Genomic DNA, 26286 nt, shown 5'->3' with positions numbered 1-26286 from the left:
CCCAGGGATCCCCCTTATGTTGGGGTTTTGAGATAGATATAAACAATATGGTACTTCTAATCTTTATCTTACTCTGTCTTTCAGACTTTCATAGTAGGGCATAAACTTCATGCCCTCTTTACTCTAGCCTGTGCTGAGGACTCTGTCTTCGTTATAATAAACAAAGAAAAACCAGGTATAGTATAATTAACTTACTTTGTTTTATATAGCATTAGGTTACTCTTTTCATAGTTTCTCAGAATTTAACATTTTGGTTTAATCTGAAGTTAAGTTTTTGGAGCTGGCATTTAATTTGTTTCTATTATTATTGCATTCATTTTGGGGAAGCTTCCCACTAGTTCTGAAATACACAATGGGGGAATGATTAATATATAGTTGTAATAGTAGATTGCATAGTTCAGACTTGAAAGCTGTTTTGTAGGGGGCTAGCATTTTTCTTTCTACTGACCTTAATCTGTCATTCTTAAGCATCACTGTCATTTTATCCATTACCGAACACGCTTTTTGTTGATCCTGAATCTGCCAGAAATGGTATAGTAAACAGTTTGATATTAAGACCTAGTTGTGTGATTAAATTATTAATTGCATTTTCATTATCATTGGAACATTATTCATTGGAATTACCATGTTTCAGAGCATTTTATGAATTCCTGGAATATCTTCAGTGATTATAAACAGCTGTCCTTTAGCAGAGAATTTGATACATCAGAACATTGACATGAGCGATAAAACCAAAGAATTTTTCTAATACCAGAATTCAAGAAGACCACTGTATCCTCTGGTGTTCTCTATAAAATATAGTTGTATTCAGAATTCAAAGATGAAAGGAGCTTTAAGATGGTCTTAAAGCAGTCTGCTGACTGGCTCATGGCTCATTAGCTAAATGAATCCTTTCCATGGTATATTTTTGTTATTTTGGGCTTGGTTTGGGGAGGGTGTTTTTGTTTTTTTGTTTTGTTTTGTTTTTGGCTTATTTTGTGCTGTGTGTGTTTGGTTTTAGCTGTAACAAATTTATCGATTGTTTTATATTGTGGACTTTCAGTTATCTGAGAATAGTCAAAATGGTGAAAGCTAAATCTGCCTTTTAGCTGAAAATTGGTGAAGTCTGTTTATGAGTAATATTTTATCTGTCAAAAATGTTACATGAAAGAATAAAAACAAGTAGTTTAGTTTTCTTATGTAGCCCAGAAACCACCTCTAAAGGATGGTTTTAAAAGTGTTCTGGAAATGGCAACATTTCTTAAAAAAATTAAGTCTCCTTCCTGGTTGACTATTTTAGATAACACTTTTCAGTATTTAAATTCTGTTTTATATATGAGTGTGGATTCCTAATGTCTCTCCACATACGTAATAAAATTCAGATTCCTAATCTCCCTGACTGACAGTTGATTCACTAGTTTTGAGATTTAGTCTAGGAATCTACATTTTAATATTTCCCCTGATGATTCTGCTCATCACCCACGTTGGTAACCAGTCTGTATACTAACACCATGATTCCTTAGTTGCAAAGGTAGTTGCTAATAGTTGTAGCAAAACTTTTTTATCCATATCAGTGAGATCAGTGATTCTCAACAATTGCTGCACTTTAGAATCATCCCAAGGAACTTATTAAAATGTTGATTCCCTAAGCTGGGGCCTGTTTACTCAAATGTCCCCTAGTTGAGTCAAGGATAGAAAACTACTGCCAAGTAAGACCTTGGCATTCACCTTTTGGACTTAACCAAATGCTGTAATCTAATCAAAATTCTGTTCATGATGGGATTGGTTTTACTCTTTCCTACTTGGCACATCATGAGCACTCAGCATGTGAAAATCTAGTTGGCTGTTACATAAAAATGTGAATCAGGCTTGAACTGGCATTTCTTAGAACTAAAATATATATCCTTCATTTGTTTCATCTTTGTTCCACAATCCAAAACCAGTATCTGATACAGAATTGTACAAATCATATTGAAGTATGTTTTGCTGGTTTAAAAACAAATTGTTATTTACATATCATCTTTAGTGCTATCATTTTCTTTTACTATAAGTAATTTATCTATTTAATATCTAATTGAAAACATTCCATGTGCCGAATACTATTCTGGCTGCAGAGAACAAAACGGACAATCCCAACAATAAGCAGACTAGATCAGTCATAAGATGTAAGTTGAAAGATGCTTTGGAGAATAATACAGCAGGGAAGGGGAATAGGCAACATTGGAGAACTACATATTTAAATAAGTGGTCAGGGAAGGTTTTGAGGATAAGCTGTGCGATGGTATCGGAGAATCATAATCTGCGGCATTTCTAGCATGTTTAAGGAATAGCAGGGAGGCTGGATTTGAGTGATCCAAGGGATAATAAATAATATAACATATAGCTTTATATGCCATTGAAAGGACTTTGGTTTTTACTCCAAGTAGATAAAAAGCCATTGAAGAGTTTTGAGAAGAGTGAAATGATCTTAATTGTACTAGAATTGCTGGCTCATTGAGAATACACTAAAGGGGAACGAGGATAGAAGTACAGAGTACAGTTAAGAGGTCACTGATTAGGTGGTGAGAAATGATTGAGGTCTAGGTATCTTTGGAAGATACAGCCGACAGGGTTTGCCGATGGTTTGACGTGGGATATGAAAGAGAAGTACACGATAATGCAAGGATTTAGTCTAAGCAACTGGGTGAATGGTGGTATCATCTCCTGCAGTGGGGGAAGACTAAGATTAAAAAGGAAAATCAGGAGTTCAGGGTTTGGACATGTGAAGTTTCAGATGACTGAGAAAGCTAGAAGAATCCAGAGTGGAAAGCAAATAATAATCAGGCTGGGAAATGAGAAAGTGATAAATCAATGTGTTACAGAAGCTTATATTCAGACATTATAATATCTGGGAAAATAAGAAAGTAGCATAGTAAAATACAGCCATTTTCTCTTGAGAGATTTTTAAAATAGATGGTAAAGAGAACAGCACGTCAGTATTATAGATGAGGACATTGATCTTGTGACTGTGTGGCAAGCACATAGCATTTCTCAGATGGGTTTATTGCCTTTGGCTTCTCAGTTCACCACTACACCACATTCCATCTCCATTGTAAAGGTTAGCGTAATACTTTGGAATACAGAGAATACACCAGTAAGATAAATTGTTTTCTCTTGCTCTATAGAGCATGTATATGTAGGAGTTGTGAAATTAGACTTCCACTTAAAACTTGTATATTCAGATGAATGGTCCAACTTGAAGGCGCATTTTGTTCAAGATGGCCTAGAATTATTCTCCTGCTATCGAATGCATTTTGGAGTACTAATTAACAGTTTCATATGAATAAGTGCACATGTTCATTTTTCTCTAGAGAACGTTTATATTAATATAGCTTCCTTTGGCTAGATGTATTTCAGCTGGTTTCAGTGAAACTGTCAAAATCATCAAGTCAGGAAATAGAAGCTAAGGAGATCTCCTTTGTTTTGGATTATATAAACCAGTCACCCAAGTGCATTGCCTTTGGAAATGAGGTAAAATTTGTTTTGGTTTTCTCTTTTGTAAAATCCCTTTGCAGCAATGTTTCCTCTGAGCATGTTCTGTTACAGTCATTGAATACTGCTTTATAATATTTTTGTTAGCTAAGAAGTTTGTTCCATTACATTAGCATGTGTTTATGGTATAGATTTTTTTAGGATCCTTAATTTTGTATACACCTATTGTTCTTGTAAACCCTCTAATTCTTCAAAATATACCATTATTTTGGTATTTGTACTCTTTCTTAGCCTGCCCTATATAAAAGCCACTCAAATTCTTTCATTTTTAGACTGTGTCTTTAGAAAATATGACCTCTCTGTCCATAATCAGTGTGCCCATTATAGAAAATGTGGAAGTTAAAGTGAAAAAATTAAATCTTACCAGTGATATTTGAGGAATCTTTCTAGACTTTTTCCTAAACATGTATAAAATAACTTTTCCCAAACTGAATTAGGATCTGGAGGCTTTTTACCTTACCTTTGTTTTCACTTAACATTGTAGCATGAGTGTATATACTTAAATGTTCATCAGAAATACTAACTATGATGTTGCTACCATGACTTAGCCTTTCCCTATTAGTAATTACTTGGTTATTTTAAAAATCAAGCATCACCAGAAGTCCCTAGAGGACATTGGGGTGGCATGTTTGTATAGTCTAAGTTTACAGCATTATTTTGGTTTTGTTCTAAAAAGGGTTAATTTCTTAGAGAGAACACTTTTAACGTTAAAAACTGACAGTATTGACCATGGCAAGATACAGATCAAAGGTAGACATCTGTCCTTACCATGAGCCAGTAGTTCCCATTCCTATGTAAAGAAATGAGAACATGACCATAAAATGTCCTGCTAGTATTCATAGTAGCTCCAGAATGGAAGTAACCTAAATGTTCATCAACAAGAGAATAAACAATTCATGATACGTACTCCTCTATTGGCATGTTGCTTCATAATAGTAGAAACTAACGATACCGATAAGAGCATGAACGAATCTCAAAAAGGTGATGATGAGCTAGAGTTCAGACACAAAGCTGTACATTGCACTGTTGTGTTTGTATGATGTTCTGGAACAGAGAAGTAAACTGTACTGATAGAACTCCGTTTGTGCTGGCCGGGGCAAGGACATTGGGAATGACTAGGAAAAGCAACAAGGAAACATTTCTGATGTGAAGTAAATGTTCTCCATCTTGTGATTACATGGACATACATGTCAAGCATTGCATTATTTTGTATATAAATTATGCCTTAGTGGGAAAAATTGGAATCGTGATACTTAAAGCTAGAGGGTGTAGTTTTCAGATATAGGACCTAAATTTGTGTTTGAATTTTCTATAATTATTTTAAAAGGATTATCTTTTCCATAGCTATCTATATCATTTTATATTAATATACTCAATCTGAAAAAAAGATGTTACTATGTTCATTTTTTGTGATGAGAGCATTTCTTAAAGACTTCTATTTTTGTGAATGTCCTCTCTCTGAAATATTAGGGAGAATATGTTGCTGCAGTACGGGACTTTTACTTGTCTGTCTATTTTTTCAAAAGGAAAACAACATCAAGGTAAGAAATCCTTTCTGATAGTTTTATTTACTCGAGTTTGTTGTAATTTATTTCATGTTCGTACCTGTGACCCAGAGCTGTTCCTACTTTCATGTTGGAAGAGATTGTGAAACCACTACATACAGAGGTAGAGTTTTTAACCCACAATGGATAGGGTTGAAGGAATCCTAACACATAGAAACCTAGGGAGCTTTGTCGAGCCAAAACCCCTTGTCCACTTAGGTTCTGGTGTGCGTGCATGATGTCAGAATTGGATGTAGTTTAAAAGGTTAGCCCAGATGACCTTTATTGCTATTTTCTTTTGGCTATAGGAATGAATGTAGGCTTTGGGATAACTGGGTTTAAAATGAGTCAAATTTAGTCTCTTTGAACCTCACTGTACCTCACATTAACATCTATTTAAAATGGGGATAATATCTACCTATTAGAGTTGTAAGGATGAATAAAATAACATATTTGAGGAGATTAGTGCTGAGCATGAGCAGTGACTCTTTGAATGACACTGTCCCCTTTTCCCTTTATCCTGTCAAGATTAACATGTTTTTCTTTGCAGTATAATAAAGATCCTATTATCTTCGGACACATTAGCCAGTTGTCTCAGATATAATTTACTAGGCTTGTTCATACCTAATGTGAAAATTTGGCTTCAGTTGACAAGAGATTTGGACAAACTTGGCTCAGGCAAAAGCTGCTGGAAGGACTGCCTTGGCTTTACCTCGATGTCAGTGGCCTCTGTAGACAAGTTACCATGATAGAATGTTAGTCACATGGAGTTTATATTGCATATTAGTAAGTGTTTGCCAAAAAAAATATTGATTCTTAGTCATGATTTTTTTTAAATTATGCATTTATATTTGGTGAATTTTGAGAGCTCTCCAGTTTGGTTCATAAGGGTGCAAACTCCCTTTTACTTAACTACATCACCACTTACCAAGAGACTTTAATAAGGGACAGTTTTTTTCTTCTAGGTTTACATTATCATCATCAAGAAATAAGAAACATGCCAAGAACAATTTTACATGTGTAGCATGTCATCCGAAGGAAGATTGCATAGCAACTGGTCACAAGGATGGCAAAATTCGTCTTTGGTCAGTTAACTTATGAAGAGCATGGTGATCTTTACATATTATTTTATATCAGTGCTACAGAACAGAGCTATCTTTGGATTCAGGAAAAAGGATAGTACTGGTAATACAGATGAGGTTTTGCTGACACCCTCCATTTCTTGTACTACTACTGTGCTCTTCGTTGCATAGACTTAGTATTTTCAAACTTCTAACCTTGGGCTAGTAGGAGGAGTTAAAAAAATTTCATTTTGCCTATAACTGTTTTATTGAGGACACCTTCTTTATCAGGCTTTAAGTGAAAAGAAAAGACTAACAGTGTATATCTAGTAGGATACCATGAATGGTCTATTGTTTGTAGAAGTCACTGATTAGAAATAGAAAATGTACTTTTTACACATTAAGACTTGCAAGCTTGATATAATTTATTATTTTGGCATATATTATGTCCATTATATTTGGCATGCCATTACTTTTATTAACTTAATGCCTTTGGTCAAATGAACAATTTTTGTTTTCTTCAATAGGAGGAATTTTGATGATGATAAGAAATACACATACACATGTTTACATTGGCACCATGATATGGTCATGGATTTGGCTTTTTCAGTGACAGGTAAGTGAAGTTTAATAATTGAAATGAACTTTTGAAATATATGGGTCAGTATCCACTGCATTGAAAGGTTTAGGATTGCATGAACCAAAGGAATTGTAAATGCTTATAAATCACCCCTGTGGTTTGGGCTTTCTTCAGCACAGTACCACATATAGATTTCAGAGCCCTTCAGAGTATCAAAATGCACACATGTGATAAAGTCCTTGTTGTTAACATAAAGAACCTTTTGAAATTACACTAGTTTTTTAAAAAAATATGTGGCTAAGTGCTTGTCCATTAGAGTTGCTATAGTTTATCAGGTATAAATGATTATGCTATGCTTTACATCCACTACTTCATTTAATTCTGGCAGCTATGAAATAGGCATAGTTTTGCAGATAAAGTGATTTGTGGTTAACAACTAATTTGCCTGAGGTCCCACAGCTAGTAAGTGGGATTTGGACCTAGGTCTAAATCAAAAATTTATGTCTTAACATAATTAGGTTGCCTCCTTTGCATTCACATTTTTAAATTAATTCAGAACTTGTATTTCATTTAAGGTACATGAGAGTGTGGCTATTGTAATTAAGCTGACAAAGTACAATATCCATTCATGATAAAACCCCTCAAAACAGGGGAACATACTTCAACATATAATAGAACATACTTCAACATATAATAAAGGCTATATGTGAAAAAACAAAAAACAAAAAACAAAAACAGCTAATATGCTTGATGCAGAACAACTGAGAACTTTTCCTCTGCAGTTAAAAGAAGACAGGGATGTCTAGTCTTGCCACTGTCATTTAAGATAGTACTGGTAGTCCTAGACATAGCAATCGTTGAGAGTGATGAAGGAGGAGGAAAACTTTTTCACTGTTTGCAGAGGACATGATACTATAAAACCTGAAAGACCACCAAAAGCTGCTAGAACTGATAAATAAATCCAGGAAAGTCACAGGATACAAAATCCTAGTACAGAAAACTGTTGCATTAAAAAAAATTAAAAAAAAAAACAACAAACTGTTGCATTTCTATACATCAATAATGAAGCAGGGGAAAGGAAATTAAGGAGTCAGTCTCGATTTATAATTGCACCAAAACTAATAAGATACCTAGGAATAAACATATAAAGGTCTGTCCTATGAAAACTATAAAACACTGATGAAAAAAATTGAAGATGACACAAAGAAATGGAAAGACATTCCATGCTCCCATGAGAGATGAACCCACAACTATATGTTCCATTAGTCTTCAACAAAGCAGCAAAGAAAATGCAATGGGAAAAAGTCTCTTCAACAAATGGTGTTGGGAAAACTGGACAGCAACATTCAAAAGAATGAAGCTGGAACACTTTTTTACACCATACACAAAAATAAATCCAAAATGGTTTAAGGACATGGGAGACATGAAACCATCATAATCCTAGAGTACAACACAGCAACCTCTTTGACATTGGCTGTAGCAATATTTTTCCAGATATGTTTCCTGAGGCAAGGGAAACAAAAGCAAACATAAACTATTGGGAGTTCATCAAAATAAGGGAAACAATAAAAACTTAAAGGTAACCTATGGAATGGGTATCTACAAATGACATATCTGATAAAAGGCTAGAATCCAAAATATATAAAAACTTACACAACTTAAACCCAAAAAGTAATCCAATTAAAACATGCAGAAGACATGAACAGATATTTGTCTAAAGAAGGCATACAGATGGCCAACAGACACATGAAAACATGCTCAACATCACTGATCAGGGAACTATAAATCAAAACTACAGTGAGATTACCTCACTCCTGTCAGAGTAGCTAAAATAAAAAACACAAGGAACAACAGGTGTTGGCAAGGATGTGGGGAAGGGGAGACCCTCTTGCACTGTTGGTGGGAAATGCAAGCACTCTGGTGCAGCTACTCTGTTAAACAGTGTGGAGGATCCTCCCAAATCAAGTTAAAAATAGAATTACCAAATGATCCAGCAATGGCACTATTAGGTATTAACCCAGAGAATGCAAAAATACTAATTCAAAAGGATGCATGCAGCTTCATGTTTATAGCAGCATTATCTACGATAGCCAAATTATGGAAACAGCCAAGTGTCCATTGATTTATGAATGGATAAAGAAAATCTGATGTGTGTACGCACACACATACACACAAAATGGAATATTACTCAGCCAAAAAAAAAAAGAATGAGACTGCGATTTGCAAAGACAGATGGAGCTAGTGAGAATTATGCTTAACAAAGTAAGTCTAAGAAAGGCAAATACCATATGGTTTCACTTGTGTGGAATTTAAGAAACAACAAATGAACAAAGGGAAAAAGACGCAAACTAAGAAACAGACTCTAAGCAAAAAAAAAAAATGTTACCAGAGGGAGGGGATGTGAAAGATGAGTTAAATAGGTGATGGGGATTAAGGACTTTACTTGTGATGAGCACTGGGTATTATATAGAATTGTTGAATCACTATATTGTACATCTGAAACTAATATTACACTATAAACTAATTGGAATTTGAAACATTTTTTAAATTATTAAGAATATTTAAAAATCTTCCTTGAAAATAGGATGGTCAACAGAAGTTTGTATTTTAGCACCCTCACACCTGTGTAGTCAAAGTTATATCAGTATATTTTGACTGACTGCTGAAAAAAGGGGACTGGGTGCTAAAAAAGATTATGTGCCTGGAGAAAGTGAATTTTTTTTTCTCTAGGTCTTCCTAGAGACTGTCAGCATAAGTTTTAGTATCATGTGCTCTGGATCCTTACAGGGTTACTTGGGTTTAACTCACTGGAGCCTCAGGATGTAGGAGGTGCCTTCAGCCTACTTTGGGTTGGAGTGGGGAGCAGTTACTGATGTATGGGGGTGGGACCCAACCTAATGCACTTAGGGTAGTACAACAGTTGTGAAATGGGAATTAAGAATAGAAGGAGAATGAAGAGGATATTAACCCTCTGGATAAAAGATGTAGGCTGTTCTCATCTTTTCCACCCTTCTCATACCCCACCCTCCAGAAATACAAATGGGGGGAGGCATGTGTATGTATACATATGTATGTCATGTTCCACGCAGTGTCATTTGGCTTTTCATCCGCAATTTCATGTTCTCTGCTATGGCCCCTGTCCTAATTTGGGCCAAGACCAGTTGATATATACTATCACTGACTCCTCTCTCTGTCGTCTGCCACCTCTCACACCAGTTAGCAGTCACAGCTCTCTGTGATGGCTTTACTTAAACCCTGGAACATTTACTATTGCCCTTTACAGATGAGTCTTGGAGAAGGAGTAGACCAGTAGGCACTCAAAGAAAGGGAAGGAAAGAATACAGGGAGCCTGTGCCTTGAGCCAAAGCTTTGGTATAGGAGGTCCTACAGCTAATCGTGGCTTATCGGAGAGTTGAATTCTTGGGTTTATATTATAAGTCATGTGGATATTTGTAAATGAGAAGTAATAGTTAAATACCGTATACAGGGTAGGGGCGGGGAGCACCTGGGTGGCTCAGTCAGTTGAGCATCCAACTGTAAGTTTAGGTCGTGATCTCTGGGTAGTGAGATCAAGCCCTGCATCGGGCTGCACAGTGGGCGCAGTCTTCTTGAGATGCTCCTTCTGTTTCTCCACCGACTCTGGTGCAATGCACTCTGTCTCAAATCTTTAAAATACACACACACACACACACACACGTATATCTAGTACATGGTTGTCAGTAATAAAAACATCAGCATTGATCCTATATAGGTATAGGAGAAATAATAGAAGATTAGTTGTCTGTGTAAATGAGCTATAAATTATAGTTGCTTTGGAGGATGGTTATAAGTTCAGGCAAATATGAACAGTATAAACTGTTTTGGCTGTGCTTTGCACCCAGTCACACTGTATGAGCACTGAAGTCATTAGTTCTCTCCCATCCTTAATCCCTTCATGTCTCATGTCAGTGTATCAGGACCTCCACATAATGCTGAATCTAAGTGGGACTAGTGTTCCCAATCACAGGAGGAAAGTTTTCATTATTTTAGCATTTAAAGTGATGCTTTCTGTAGATTTTCTCCAGGAATCCTTGATGAAATGTTAGAGATCTCAATTCCTAAGTTACTGAGAATTTTTATCATGGGTATAGAATTCTACAATTTACTTTTTCTGCATCTATTAAAATATTCATGATTATTGTCTTTATTTTGTCAATGGAATTAATTACTTTTCAAGTGTTAATCACATTTTTACAGTTGAGTTTACTCATATATTATCTGCTTAATATATCCTTGGATTCAGCTTTAATATTTTCAGAATTTTCATCTGTCATGAAATTGACTTATAACTTTCTTACAATTTATTAGTTTGGGGAAGGGTTATGCTGTTCCTGTAAACAAGTTGGGAGGTGTTCTCTGGGTTTTTTTTTTTTTTTTTTTTTTTGTTGTTGTTGTTACTTTGAAGAGTATTAAAATTGGTTCATTTTTTTTAAATATTTGGAAAAATTTGTCATTGAAGCCATCTGGTCCTAGAGGATGTTTGTTTCATTCAGTTTTTCTACTATTGGCAGAAGAGTTGGTCAGCAACAAACTAGTTAGATGTTGTTGGAAAGGAATATCCCAGAATCCATAACTGTTAAGTCTGTTGTCTTAGGTTTATTAATAGATAGGAAGACATTTGTTTGCATACTTTTAAAAATAGTTATATATCTCTAACATGGTAGGAAAATCTTAAGTGTTAATTCTATTTCTCTTTCTAATTTTTCCCCCCATATGCTGTTCTTTCCATTTCTGTGGATGGATGAGAAGGCACCAGTCTGCTGAGTGGTGGTCGGGAATCTGTCCTAGTAGAGTGGCGCGATGCAGCAGAGAAGAATAAGGAGTTCCTCCCCCGTTTGGGAGCTACTATTGAACATATCTCGGTCTCACCAGCTGGGGATTTGTTCTGTACTTCTCACTCTGATAATAGTAAGTCTGAATTTGTTGTGAAGAATTAGAATTGTACAACTAGCGAATGGAAAATAAGAGACCTAAAACTAATCAAGAGTAGCATAAGATTCATAGTAGCATAAGTGAACATTTTTTTCTTCCATTCTTCCTCCTTTCTCTCTTCCTTTTTTGACTCTAGATGCACCAGAATCCAACATTTTCAGGATTGTTTTTATAAAAATACAGGGCTAGTATATTTGGTTCTTGTTGTACCACTTCCACTTCAAAACCTTTACATGTGGGATGATGTCGGGGTAATAGAGTAGCAGCTCTTGAAGTGGGCATTTGTGCCTCCGCAAATGTAATGACATTTTCAAAAGAACGCTGACATAACTACTCTCTCAGCATGGGAGTCCTGTGGATTCTGACAGGAATGGAGGCAGTCATAGATACAACCCCAAAACTTTTTGCTTATCCTGTTACTACTCAGCCTAAATGTAGATCTGAGCCTATTATCTCCTTTTCCCTTAAAAAAAAAAAAAAAACCATAACTGGATAATCCATGAGTGTAGTGACTCATTTCAAAGTAAACTGTCTCTTTTAGGGTATATGAGTTTCTGAATTAACACTTAAAATATATTCATATGTACAAGTGATAAACCTTAAAGCCTCAAAACACCCCTCCTCCCCAGCCTCAGTTTTCTAGGTAAATCACAAAATACAATCCTGATTTTCTTTTTTTATTCCTGATTTTCTAATAATACTAAGTATAAATTGAACTTAAGTTGTATTGTATTCTGGTATATTTTAGAAGGACATAATTTAACTGATTTTTTTTTTTTTTTTTTTTTTTTACCTTGAAGTTCTGATTGATTGGGTTTTTTTTGTTTTGTTTTGTTTTTTGTTTTTTTACCCACAGAGATAATAGTGATTCACCGAAACCTAGAGGCATCCGCAGTAATTCAAGGCCTAGTGAAAGGTAAGATAAAACCCAGTCGATTTGTAATCATGTGCATTTTAAAAGTGATTATTTGCATGATTTTAATGATTTATCATTTCTTTTGCAGACAGCAATATCTATACTGGTTTGATGATTGATCCCAGAACTAAAGCTTTGGTTTTGAATGGAAAACCTGGCCATTTGCAGTTTTATTCTCTGCAACATGATAAGCAGTTATATAATGTAAGACTTTTTTTTTTTTTAATTATTTATTCATGAGAGACACAGAGAGCGAGAGAGGCAGAGACACAGGCAGAGGGAGAAGCAGGCTCCATGTAGGGAGCCCGATGCGGGACTCGATCCCGGGACTCCAGGACTACGCCCTGGGCCAAAGGCAGGTGCCAAACCGCTGAGCCACCCAGGGATCCCCATATAATGTAAGACTTTGATCCATTAACTGGTCTTAAAACTAATGAAAGTTCCCAGCCGCACCACTAGGGTTAAGTAACTTGTATAGTAGCTTCTAAAAAGATCTTGTGCCTTTGTTTGCTTGAATATTATCAATACTATCTGTGGTTACTTAGTTGAGTTCTTTACAGCATAATTCTAATGAGGCCACAGTTGCAAATTAAGTCTCCCAAGTAAGCCAGTTGGCACTCCCATGCTGGCTCTCCATTTGATTATGCTTCAGACTGCACTCTAATTAGCTGTCATACATCTGTGCCTTTGAGTTACAAGAATAGGGAAATAAGATCATAAGGATTGGAAATACAGATATGTCTCTGCTTTGTGGTAAAATGTTGTCAGTCTGTACATACTAACGATGAAATTTTCAGTGTAAGGGGGAGGCTTCTTATTAATCCAGCCTTGTGGCTTTGTGCCCCACAGTACTCTTTACCAGTTTCTGTCATAGCACTGTACACTTGAGCTCTTTCTTTCCCTCGCCTTTAAGCCCCTCAAAGGAGACTTATTTCTTTGTACATTTCCAGTACAGTGCCTGGAAAATAATAGTTACTTGATATATGTTTAGTGAGTAAGCAAAGGAATGGGATAAAAGAAACAACCATAAATAAAATTGTCTACTTATAACATTGCTATCTTTCTTCTCCACTTAAAGTTGTAGATTTAAGTTTTATTCTTCTCCTTTTTAGTGATGTAGAATTTAACCTTGAGATTTTATATAAAGCTCTTTGTACATAGAAACAAGGGAGAAAAGTGTTACTGTCAACTAAAGGTTCCACTGTATCCTGTTCATGGTCAGTCATTACTAAAATATAAGGTCATTAAAGAATAATTGCCACTGAACTGGTGAAGTGTAGTGTGCTTTTTTCATGGCGGTTTTGATATCCATAATTAATAGTTCATTTTTTTCCCTTATCTGAAAACTTATTACTATAGATTCCAAAAATTACCTTTGTGGTTAATTACTATTCCTTGAAAACATTCACGTTTCTGTATTTACATTAAGAGTATTTTGGATTTTTTTTTAACCCTTCAGTTAGATATTATACAACAAGAATATATCAATGATTATGGTCTGATCCAAATCGAGCTGACAAAGGCTGCATTTGACTGCTATGGTAACTGGCTTGCAACGGTGGAACAACGTCAGGAAAAGGAAACAGAGCTTGAATTGCAGATGAAACTGTGGATGTATAATAAGAAAACACAAGGGTAATACTATCTGCATGACTATTTAATTTCAGAGTGGAAAATGTATGGCTTTCTATTTTATGGTTTCATTTGTCTTTTAAATGTTTCATTTTGGTAAATTTCAGATTTAGAGAAATGAGGGAGGTGGTACTGTACTAATGAAGCCTTTCAAGCTTTCTGCTCTGAGAAAGTGTTGGTGTCCCCCAGATTGTAAGGTCATCTCCATGCATAAATGAGGAAACAGGAGTGTGATCCCCCTCCCCAAGGACATCAGACCTAATTCCAAGCAAAGCCAGAATTGGAATCCAAACTTCTTAGTCCGTTTGCTATTTTATTAACATGCTACCTTCAGAAAAATGGCAGCGGTAGGCAGCAGAGTAGTAGCCTGTATGTTTGATTAGATAGGGAGTTCTCTAGTTTCTCAGACCTTGATTAGAGCAGCTGCTTATCAAGGCCTTGCTCTGTGCCAAGAACTAGGATTAGTGCTTTTGTACCTGTTGTCCTCCCAATCTGCACAGAAATAATGTAAGATAAACTTCTTTTCCACATTTTACAGGTTGAGGAAACCGGCTCAGAGGGTTTAATAGATTATCGCTAGTCACTCTTTTTGTAGTATGGACTTTTAAAAAATCACAGCACAGTCTTGCTCCGATGTTCTTTTAAGAACACAGTGCTAGCAGAGGTTATCTTGCATTCGTAGCAGCACTGTCAAGTTGAAAACAAGCTTTGAGAGTGAGTTTGGATGACCAAATATTAAATATTGATTATGACAGTTTGAATAGGTAGTTTTCTGTATTTTCTTGCCCCAAGTAGGGGATTTCACAGCAGTTCCATTTTTTGCTTATTTTCCAAAGTAGATGTCATCTGAGTTCTGTACAGTTTTCTTGCAGAGTTTTGTATATCATTCTGTGATGACCTATTTTATATTTATTTTGTACAAGTTGACAGTATACATAATGATCTCTATATTGTGTAAGTTACGTGAAAACAGAGGTAATGTATTAGAACGCTTTATATCCTGTGGCCATTAGCACACTCAGTTGTGTGTCATTCTAGATGATAATGTATCTGTTTTCCATTCTTAAAGATCTGTTGTAAAGTGTACACTAAAAAATTGTTGTGCTCATGACAGTGTATCATATGGTTCTGATGTAAGAATAAATTGATGATTTCCTTTCTCTTAGGTTTGTTCTTAATACAAAGGTTAACATGCCACATGAAGACCACATCACAGCTCTCTGTTTCTGTAATGCAGAAAAATTTGAAAACCCCACTTTGGTTACAGCTAGTAAAGATGGTCACTTCAAAGTGTGGATGTTAACAGATGATTCTGATATATACAGTAAGTTAAATAAATATGTCTAAAGTGCATAACTTTTAAGAATTCATATATTTATTTCTTTTGTGACTTGTATCCATTCTGGTGGACATTTTCTACCATATTTAACTTCTGTGAGTTGTTGCCTAATTTTAATGATTTAAGAGAATTACATTTTACATGCCTTTTCCCCAACATCTATATGCTTTTCCATGACATTCTTGATTAATCACGTGCTGATTATTTCTGTGAGGGTACAGTGCAAAAAACAAAACAAAACAAAACAAAACCCCACCAATTCTTTCACTGTTCCACTAGAGGGAGGTCAAGATTGCCAGGAAGGGACATACATTTCATACCTGTCAGTGCCTTGGAGCATTTGTAGCTAAAGTTTCAAGGAGCAGGGTTTTTTTTGTTGTGCTTCTTACTGCTTATAACTACCCTAAAGTATTATATAGCATTTATACCATTTCTGAACTATATGATCTGTTTCCACAGAAAAAGCAGTTGGCTGGACCTGTGACTTTGTGGGTAGTTATCATAAATACCAAGCAACTAACTGTTGTTTCTCTGAAGATGGCTCTCTACTAGCAGTTAGTTTTGAGGAAATAGTTACAATATGGGATTCAGAGACATGGGAACTTAAATGTACATTTTGTCAACGAGCTGGGAGTATAAGGTAAGTAATTTGGGGAGTATGTCATATGGTATTAGTTTTTGTTTTTTTTTTTAATTTAAATGAGTCTTTCCACATAAACTTTAGTAATGATTTATGCTTCCTCTAAAGCTAGCTGTGGGTCAGTGGGGGTCAGCAGCAAACCAAAATGGTAGGAAGCTAAAAATTTGGGGTATGTGAACCATTTGCTGTGGTTTTACCCGTTTCTGAAATGAGGATTAACATTTCACTTTTGGCCTAACAGGTTTCTTTTTTCTTTACAATAAATACTTTTCATGGTTGTGCTACCTAATAATGGATGCTAATAAGCCTCAGTGGATCCAAATAGTCCTTATCTTCTGTTTTCCCATAAAAACACTGTCATACTCAAACTTTGTTGTATCCAGAAGGGTCAAAAGGAAAGACAGCAACATCTCCCACTTTACCTCAGGCATTTGAGGACAGAATGGCAGAAGGCTAACAAGATAGTTTTTAATTCCCAACATATCTGATTCTGAATTTTCTTTGTAAAAGTGCCTTCAGAATTTATATTGCAAATGTTCTTCCTGTAGATTAAACAAGCGTACTAATCTACAAAGGATTTTGTTAAATGACTTTGAGCATTTCACATACATGTTATCTATAGTATATGTCAGTTATACTGTACAGCATATTAGAGAAGAAAGAATTGGTCATCAAACCTGTTTTTTTAAAGAAACAAAATAGCTAAATATTTCCTTTTGCTCTCCTTATTCCTTTTTTTCAAGATAATTATGAACAAAAATGTGTCTTTCTAAAAATCTGCATTGCATAAAACTATACTAGAAGTCTGCAGTTCAAACCTCAGCATGCTAGAACTGATAGTTCATGTCTTGTGGTTTTAATATAGGTACCTTTGCTTTGGAAGATTGACTTGTTCCAAGTATCTTCTTGGTGCTACTAAAAGTGACATTCTTTGCTGTTGGAATCTGCTCAGTTGTGCATGTAAGATTTTTTTTTTATTATAAAGTGACTTGGCAAAGCATGTAATAATGGCCATTAAATGTTGGCATTTTAGGACTTCTGGCTCATATCTTCATGCCTCCTCCAGAGAGTATATGTAATTTTTCACATGTCATGTTACACCACCAAAATTCAGAGTGCTGGGCCTGTCATAGATGCACGTTCTTTGTAATCTGCCTAATTGGCCATAAATTGACTTCTTCCGTTACCTTGCCTTTCCCCACCATGTAAACTTTCTTTTGCCTTCCATGTTCTCTCCTAACAATCTGAGGAATGTTTCTGTTAATCTGTAACCTACATTAACGGCCGCATCCCTGGCAGCTTTAAATTTGAATGTCTCCTTTCACAGGCCTCCTAACAAATGCGGACTTCTCATTTTTATTCATTTTACTTATTGGCATTTTACTCATTCAAATATGTTTGGAAGGTGTGGTGGTTGCTTAGTCATAAACATATGTGATACTCTATGTTCTTTGGATGTGGTTAACATTTTGCCCATGTTTAGCAGCTACAGAAAAGCACCAGATAGTAGTTGCATTGAAACAACAACCATTCCATTGTATGTGGGAGGAGCACATTGTTTTTCTGCTTCCTCACTTTAGTACAGCCTTCTGCAGTCATTTTCAGTTCTCTCCATGTATTGTTTTGAAGTGTAATATCCCTCTTCCTAAGCATAATAGAATTGATTGCCCCAGTAAAAATTAACTACTTTTAAGAACAAGCTTAAAAAAGCTTTGGGTAGATCTCTTCTTAGAAATGAATTGTTTTCTTTTTTCCCCCCAGTGGAATGGAGTACAAAATTAAATGTTAGAGTTCTAGAACCTGATCCTAATTCAGAGAATATTGCTGCAATCTCTCAGTCTTCGATGGGTTCAGACTGTAAGTACAGACTCTACTTTGATAATAAGACACGATCTGTTACCTAAATTTTCTTGTAGCATTTTTGAGTCAAACTGCTCTTACATCAAATATTTATTTTAAGCCATTTTGCCTGAGGTAGTGACTGCCCTTTGAGTTCTTACCCCAACAACTTGTTCTGTATGCGTTCATACTTATTTCTAGGAGAGCCCCGGTACATCCCTCAGTTTTCACCATGCCAACCCCACTCCACATTCAGAATGTCCCAAGAGAGATTTTGCCCCCTGAAGCATTTCAAAAAGCTTTAATCATTCTTCCTCTGTTTTCCCTAAAGCACTGTCTACAGACCCCTGTTCTAGTACTTAAGACAAAATACCGCAATAATATTTTGGTGTCTGTCTTCTGCAGTAGGCCCTGGCCTCTGGAGCAGGGATTCTTCTTCTTTTTCATCTCCATAGCCCTCCTTTCTAACCTGCTTGGCACATAGCAGGCACCCAGTAGATATTTGTTGAGTCAGAGTCTAAAATAATCATGACTTGGACCACTTACTCAATGGAGTAAGTCCCAGGGTTACTGTGTCTGTCAGCCTGAGGCTAGAACTAACCTTTGCAGCAAAATGTTATTGTGTGTTTGTTTTTTCTTTCTAGTGTTTGTATTTAAACCTAGTGAGCCAAGACCATTGTATATTCAAAAGAATATCTCCAGAGAGGACGTCCAGTGGGGAGTATTTGTTCCACAAGATGTACCTGAATCATTCACCTCAGAAGCTTACCAGTGGCTGAACAGATCCCAGTTTTTCTTCCTAACAAAGTCACAGGTAACCATCCCACTTCAAAAAGGCAGCCACTTTGTATATGTAAATTTCAGTGGATTTAATATTTGAAAGTAATAGCCCATAACAGGTAGAACAGTTATATTAAAGGATTATTTCCCGGGGATCCCTGTGTGGCTTAGCAGTTAGTGCCTGCCTTCGGCCCAGGGCGTGTCCTGAGACCAGGGATTGAGTCCCAGGTCGGGCTCCCTGCATGGAGCCTGCTTCTCTCTCTGCCTCTGTCTCTGCTTCTCTCTGTGTGTCTCCCATGAATAAATAAATAAAATCTTCTAAATAAATAAAGGATTATTTAGATTCTTCTTTCCTTCTTTTAGGAAGTAATCTAAAATACTCAGTAGGACAGTATTGCTAGTATATTAGCACCACTTTACTCCACACCTTTGAGGCTCCTTAAGTATTGTTTGCATTATTTCCATGCAAAAAAAAAAAAAGACAACTAAAATACCTTTTTTTTGTTTGTTTGTTTTTTAGGTATGAGAACTATTAGATCTTTATTAGGTAGTAAACAACAAGGAATTGACCTCAAGAAAGGTACCAATTTGGGCCTAGGCAGGATACTCCTTTTACAGTTTACCTCAAAATGATATACACAATTGAAAAATTGAAGTTAAAATAACATTTCTAAATTAAGAAAAACATTTTGCAGAAAATTTATTTAAAGATTTTATTTATTTACTCATAAGAGCCACAGAGAGAGAGAGAGAGGCAGAGACACAGGCAGAGGGAGAAGCAGGCTCCATGCAGGGAGTCTGACGCAGGACTGGATCCCAGGACTCCAGGACCACACCCTGGGCTGAAGGCAGGCGCTAAACTGCTGAGCCACCCAGGGATCCTCCTCTTAAATAAGATTTCTTAGAATAATCTTGTAACTGTCACAGTAGTTACTAAATATGTTTTAAGTCTCCAATTACTTTTCTTTGGACAGAGACATAAATAAAGATGAAAAATTGACCTCATTTTTTAACTATAACATTTTTACTTAGATTTTGCATTGTTAATCTTTCTTTTCAGAGTTTATTGACATTCAGTACGAAGTCTCCAGAAGAGAAACTCACACCAACAAGCAAGCAGGTATGTTTTAGCCACTCATGGTGCAGACCTACATTACCTCCCTACAGAGATAACCTTATCTGTTTGAATTCAGCTGTGAGAACAATGTTCCACTTGCCCTAACATGGAATTAAACGTACACTTCAAAGCTACTTGCCTCTTTGGGCTTATATTTACTCTTCTAAAATGTAGTTTTAATTTATAATACCAAAAATACATGCTTGTGATTTAAGGAGTTATTTAAGACTTTCAGGAAACTTCCTAACCCCACTGCCATTACCCAAAAAAAGATAATCAGTTTCAACTCTTTCAGCTTGAGTTTTTATTTGCCTTCCTATCTCTAAGGAAACATGTTTATATTGCTAATTCTGGATTTTTCAGATTAAGTTATTGTCTGTTAAATGATATGTTCAAGTTGTCCCTCTCTGTCACACTGCCACTTCCCCATCCATGTACATAACACACGCAACATTCCTGTTCCCAGTTTTCTTAGTGTAGATAAATCAGGTCAGTATTCATTATAACCGTGTCAACACAATTCATAGCTGAGTCATGTAGTAACCAGACAGATTTTCTTCTATTTGCAACTCTGTTTTCTCTGGAGTTAATGATTGCCTTCTCATTTTGCGTAGTTTTCTACTTCTCATCTAATTCACCCCCAAACTCAAGTTGTATAAATCTTCTCTCAGTATTTCAGGTACAGTAGGTATTCTTTCAAGTCTTGAAGGAATATTTCCAAGAGCCGCTGACTTGCTTCCGTCTGTACTGATCACTCTATGAATACCTGGTGCACAGCAGGCATCATGGGATCTATATTCACCATCATTTGGGGATTCATTTCACTTCTACAATAGTAGATCCCATAGCTTTCCCCTTATTCCATCACTTCCTCGCTTTGGTGAAATACCTTCTGTTAGTGCACGGGAGGCAAATTTAAGACCTTTTGTGTTTGGAAATGTTTATTTTCTCTCCCACTTGATTGGGTGGTTGAGTTATAAAGGTCTAGGTTGAAAATCATTGTCTCTTAAAACTTTGATGCTATTGCCCGTCTTATAACTTTGGGTGTTACTATTCTTACTCCTCTTCCTTTATCTATAAATTAGCTTTATTTTCCTTTGAAAACTCCATTGAATTCGTTCAATTTTTTGTTGAACATCTACAGGCTAAAAGCTGTTCTAGATGGTTGGAGTACACACCAGTGAGCAAAACAGGTCTGTAAACTAAGAGTGTTTACAGTCTAGCAGAAAATACAGCAAGCATGAAATAAATGAAATATGTAGTACTTTAGAAAGTGTTAGGAAATTAGGAGTGGAGGATTAGAGGAAAAGGGTGTGTGGTACAGCTTGCCATTTTATGTAGACCAGGCAGAGTAGCCTTGGTGAATAAAATAGACCTTGACTTTTCCTCTGAGTAATATGTGGAGCCCTAGAAGAGTTTTAATCCAAGAAATAATTATGAGAGAATTGCTGCTTTGCCTTCATTTTGTCTGTTCTTTTTCTGGAACTCTTACTTAGTGCTGGACAGTCTAGAAGAATGCTTTAATTTTTTTTTCATCTTTTTTTTGTGGGAGATTATTTTTATCATCTTAATCTGCTTTTTTCTCTTGCATAGTCCCATTTCCATCATTTGTTTTTCATCTGTTTTGGTCTCTTTGATTTCAGAAATTTTCATCAGTCTGATGATTCTTAGCTGTTTTTATTTAAACATGATCAAAAAAGCCATTTAGAAGGTCTCTCCTAGGTGGAATTAGTCTGCTAGTCTCCACCATCTGCTTATTTTTGAGGAAGTCTCCAAAGTCATTATTTTTAGGTATTTTTGTCCTAAGCTGATTGGATGGCCCAGACAAAATTCTTCTAAACTCTTGCCTGGAGGATAGCAACCTGGAAGCACCTTCTGTGAGGCACAACTGCCAGCTGTGAAGACACTGTCACCAGCCCCACCAGGCAGTTTAGTTTAAAGACATGCTTTTGTTCCACTCTTCAAAGACTGTACTTGCAGCCCTCTACTGGGGCCCAGAAGGAGATCTAGGAATCTGGGTGCTCTCTAAATAGACTTGCAACGAGGCTACCTGGTTATGTCAGCATTTTTCTGAAGTACTGGTACTATTAGTACCAATTCCTAAGCATTTGCAGGATTCTGCAGTATAAATCGGGTTGCTTCTTGGTCAACTAGCTTAGAATTCTTTGACAAATCTACTAAGTTACATACCACCCTTGAACTTGCTGCCCACCTTCCAACATATTACCCATTTTCTTTCTCTCTCTGGGCTTATGTCCTTTTGAAAACCCATTTGCTGTCATTTGTCACTGGGAGAAGCAGTAGTGTATATATTGTTCTGTCATCTAAGTGTCCATTGTTAGCTTTTCCCATAACAAGTGGGCTGCTGAGCTTTACTTTACCTGTAAAGTGAAAGAATCATACTAAATAATTTTTTAAGTTCCTTTCTTACCTGGCATTATATGACTGCAATACTTTTCATTGAGTCAAAGGCAATTCCTCCTTTTTATTGAAATTTCCCTTTGTCTTAAATCTTTATAGCTGCTAGCAGAAGAAAGTCTTCCAACGACACCATTTTATTTCATACTGGGAAAACACAGGGAACAGCAGGATGAAAAAATAAATGAAGCTTTGGAGAGTGAACTAATACAACTACCCTTAACAGAAAACATACCTGCAATTAATGAGGTAATTCACAACATGAAACAGATTAATCCATTAAAGCAGCACCTTAACTTAATTTTTATACAGTCAGTTCGTAACAGATTACTTTTTTTTTTTTTTTTTTTTTAAAGATTTGAGAGAGAGGGTTCGTGTGTAAGCAGGGGGAGGGGCAGAGGGAGAGAGAATTTCCAGCAGGCTCCCTGCGAAGCATAAAGACCATAAATGGGGCTCCATTTTACCACCCTGGGATCATGACCTGAGCTAAAATCAAGAGTCAGACACCTAAGACTGAGCCACCCAGGCATCCCTATAACCTAACATTTGAATAATTATTTGTATACTATGCAGTTTTAATATCCAAACCAAATAAGTTTGTTATTCCAGATTATTGTGATCTGAACTGACATTTTGCATAAATGTTGGAAGGCAGGCACAAATTTTTTCTGGTTTGGTTTTTCTGTGGAGAAAATCTGTTGCATTCAACTGGTGGTATTAAGTCTTTTTAAGTGAAACTTTTTCTTGTTTTTTTAACTCTAGCTTCTTCATACTCCAGCTCATGTTTTGCCATCTGCTTCTTTCCTTTGCTCCAAGTTTGTTAATTCATTGCTGCTGTCTAAGGAGACAAAGAGGTAAGATGTTTTGAAAATATGTTTAGATATTGTTTTGGGAAACAAGATAGTTTGTTATCCTTTATTAGAATATTCTTTCACTTTGACCCTTCCATATCGTGTGGGGTAGGGGCACCGACCCCCCCTGCATAGTCAAAAAATTCACATGTATATTTTGATTCCCATAAAACTTAATTACTAATGTCTGATGGTGCATGGAAGTCTTAATAACTAATGTCTGATGTGCATGGAAGTCTTAACATAAACAGTCAACACACATTTTGCATGTTATATATGTTATTCTTACAGTAAAGTAAACTAGAGAAATTAGGAAAATCATACAGAAAATACATGTACAGTATTGTATCAAAAAAATCCATGTATCAGTGGATCAGTACAGTCCAAATCTGTGTTGTTAAAAGGTCGATTGTATTTCTCTTTATTTTAGCTTTAAAATGAAGTTAAAGGATATAGGACTGTTAAGCCAAGTGAATAAAAATTACTTTACTTTGCAATAACCCATTCTGAAGAGCACTCAATAACAAGATTTTTCATTTACTTTGTATAGTTGTATTTCTACACAGGTATCTTAAATCAGGAAGTTGCTATTTATAAGCATTTTTAGATAATTATATTTTATTCATTTTATTATGAAAGTGGTGAAGAAATCCCAGAAGATGTAGATATGGAAGGAAAAGAAAGTAATGATTCAGATGAAGAAAAAGATTTTACTGAAAAGATAGAAGATACAAACAGCACAGATTTGGGAGAAGACCTTATACATCAGTTGTCAAAATCTGAAGAAAAAGAACTAAGAAAATTCAGGAAAGTAGACTACAGCTGGATAACTGTTCTCTGAGCATTGGAGATAGAGGAAGATTCTTGCACTTTGTGATTTTTTTTATTATATGTTGATATTTCAAAAACATCTACTTTATTTAATGTTATTTCTCTTAAAATATCAAATATGAACAGGCTTTACTTTTTAAATACAAAGCTGTGTTTGCATCATGCTTTATAGTGTTGCTGGGTGCATTCATATAGACACCATCTCATTTTTGAGTTACATCAGCCTCAGAAATAGCGAGGCATTTTCTTCACAAGCAGTTGCAGCATATGTCCTCTTCTCTGCAATTTGGAGATATAAAATGTTTGGAAAATCACAAGTTTTTGTTGATGATATTGTTAAGTTGGTGTTAAACCAAGATTTCTTTGGTGGCCAAATAGGACCTGAACAGATATGATGTTTTCTGTAGGCCTACTTCATACCTCTTAGTGTATTTATTTTCTCAAAGAGAAATTTAGAGAAATAACTTGATTACGTGATATTCCATAGGATATTAAATAATATAGGCTTCCTAAAATCTGAAAAATTTTAAATTTAAATCATTTGTCCCCAAGCCTTTCAGATAAGGACTTATCTACTCAACTTATAATATAATTTTTAGGAAAGCCTTGGAAGATATAAGAAGATATTATTTTGTCAGTGTTACAGCTATGTATATTGAGTCAAAGAACAATTACTTTTTTTTTTTTTTTGAGAAAAACTACTTTTTAACCAAAGTCCCATTGCTAGTAGAATAAAATACAAGTCTCAATATTTAAGTACTGAGGTGGCTACTTTTAACCATTTAGTATTTGGACCTTTCTTATTCTATTAAATTAATGTTAAAGAGTTAAAAACAGTAAAGTACACAGTTTTACAGTCCCAAGATAGTGTGACATAGGAGGACCCTGAACTCCCCATGTCTTCCACAGACACACCAAATCTATAACTGTTTCTGGAGCACTTCCTCCAGAAGAACAACAGAAAGCTGACTGAAGAGCTTCTGCACAGCAAAAGATAGACCACATACAGAACAGTGAGTGACATGGTAATGAAGAGAACACCTACCCCCAGCACTACAAATGGCAGTGAGGTGGGATAGTACTGAGGAACCACATGCAAGCAGATTCATCTGCCCTGGGGCACAGGGGAAAACGCCATGGTTTAAAAGAGCAACGAGAATAGTATTCAGCCCTCAAACTCTGCCAATAAATAAGAGAACTGCTGGAACTCTGTCCAAATTGGAGGGCTTGGAGAGTGCCACAGTTTTATGTTCTCTCTCCATATTTGATAGCATGAATGGGAGCAAGGTCAGGGCACCCGAACCAGCCTACCACTTCAATGAGCCCCAAGCCCCTAGCCCCAACCATCTCACCAAAGTGACCCTAGTTTGGTGTACACTGGACACCCCTGTTCAGTGCTTATTACTCCAGGTATCTTGCCAAGGTGACGTGCGTATAAAAAGTGCCCTGGAACACTAAGCCCAGCCATCCTACCAGGGCAGCCCCAGCACAGAGAGCATTGGGATCCCCAGCACATGCCAGCCAGCCAAAGTCACCAGGCATACACAGTTGGTACAGAAGATGACCATATACCAGACCATTCCTTCAAGTTGAGAAGTAGCTAATCCACTTAATTCATAGAAACTTACACAGAAAGCCAAGCAATATGAGACAGGATGTGAACAAGAGGTAGTGGAAGGGGGAGGTAGGCAGGGGGATGGGGTGACTGGGTGATGGGCACTGAGAGGGGCACTTGATGGATGAGCACTGGGTTGTTATATGTTGGCAAATCGAACTTCAATTAAAAAAATAGATTTTAAAAAAAGGGCAGCCTGGGTGGCTCAGTGGTTTAGCGCCTTCAGCCCAGGGCCTGATCCTGGAGACCCGGGATGGAGTCCCACCTGAGGCTCCCTGCATGGAGCCTGCTTCTCCCTCTGCCTGTGTCTCTGCCTCTCTCTCTCTCTCTCTCTCGCTTGCTTGCTCTGTGTCTCTCATGAAGAAATGAATAAAATCTTTTAAAAAATTTTTTAAAAAGACAGGAATATACTCCAAATGAACAAGATCAAACCCCAGAGAACTAAATGAAATGGTGATAGGCAATTTTCCATATAGAATTTGAAGTAATGATTATAAAGATGCTCACCAAGCTGGAGAGGAGTAAAATAACTTCATTAAAAAGAAAATGGCAGGGTAAGGTGGGAGAGTAGGGTCTTTAAATCACTTGGTCCTCCCAACTTACCTAGATAATTTTAAAATCACCCTGAACACCTACGAATTC

At 36.3% G+C, this 26286-nt stretch overlaps 1 protein-coding gene across 1 annotated transcript in view; it reads left to right on the top strand.

Moving 5' to 3' along the window:
• WDR75 (WD repeat domain 75) overlaps positions 1 to 24193 on the top strand; it is a 33541-nt gene extending 9348 nt beyond the window's left edge. The window contains exons 4-21 of the mRNA XM_072813286.1: positions 85 to 175; positions 3365 to 3489; positions 4981 to 5051; positions 6020 to 6139; positions 6643 to 6731; positions 11484 to 11642; positions 12523 to 12582; positions 12671 to 12786; positions 14042 to 14217; positions 15381 to 15538; positions 16013 to 16193; positions 17059 to 17153; positions 17955 to 18050; positions 18677 to 18846; positions 19873 to 19932; positions 22450 to 22596; positions 23110 to 23201; positions 23838 to 24193. Of these exons, the coding sequence (XP_072669387.1) occupies positions 85 to 175; positions 3365 to 3489; positions 4981 to 5051; positions 6020 to 6139; positions 6643 to 6731; positions 11484 to 11642; positions 12523 to 12582; positions 12671 to 12786; positions 14042 to 14217; positions 15381 to 15538; positions 16013 to 16193; positions 17059 to 17153; positions 17955 to 18050; positions 18677 to 18846; positions 19873 to 19932; positions 22450 to 22596; positions 23110 to 23201; positions 23838 to 24039 (2208 nt within the window). The 3' untranslated portion in view covers positions 24040 to 24193. The remainder of the gene's footprint in view (positions 1 to 84; positions 176 to 3364; positions 3490 to 4980; positions 5052 to 6019; positions 6140 to 6642; positions 6732 to 11483; positions 11643 to 12522; positions 12583 to 12670; positions 12787 to 14041; positions 14218 to 15380; positions 15539 to 16012; positions 16194 to 17058; positions 17154 to 17954; positions 18051 to 18676; positions 18847 to 19872; positions 19933 to 22449; positions 22597 to 23109; positions 23202 to 23837) is intronic.
• The last annotated feature ends 2093 nt before the right edge of the window (positions 24194 to 26286 follow it).

The sequence above is a fragment of the Canis lupus genome, chromosome 36 (genome assembly GCF_048164855.1).
Source record: "Canis lupus baileyi chromosome 36, mCanLup2.hap1, whole genome shotgun sequence".
NCBI lineage: Eukaryota > Metazoa > Chordata > Mammalia > Carnivora > Canidae > Canis > Canis lupus.
The sequence above is the reverse complement of the archived record's forward strand: the minus strand, read 5'-3'. Positions and strand labels throughout refer to the sequence as shown.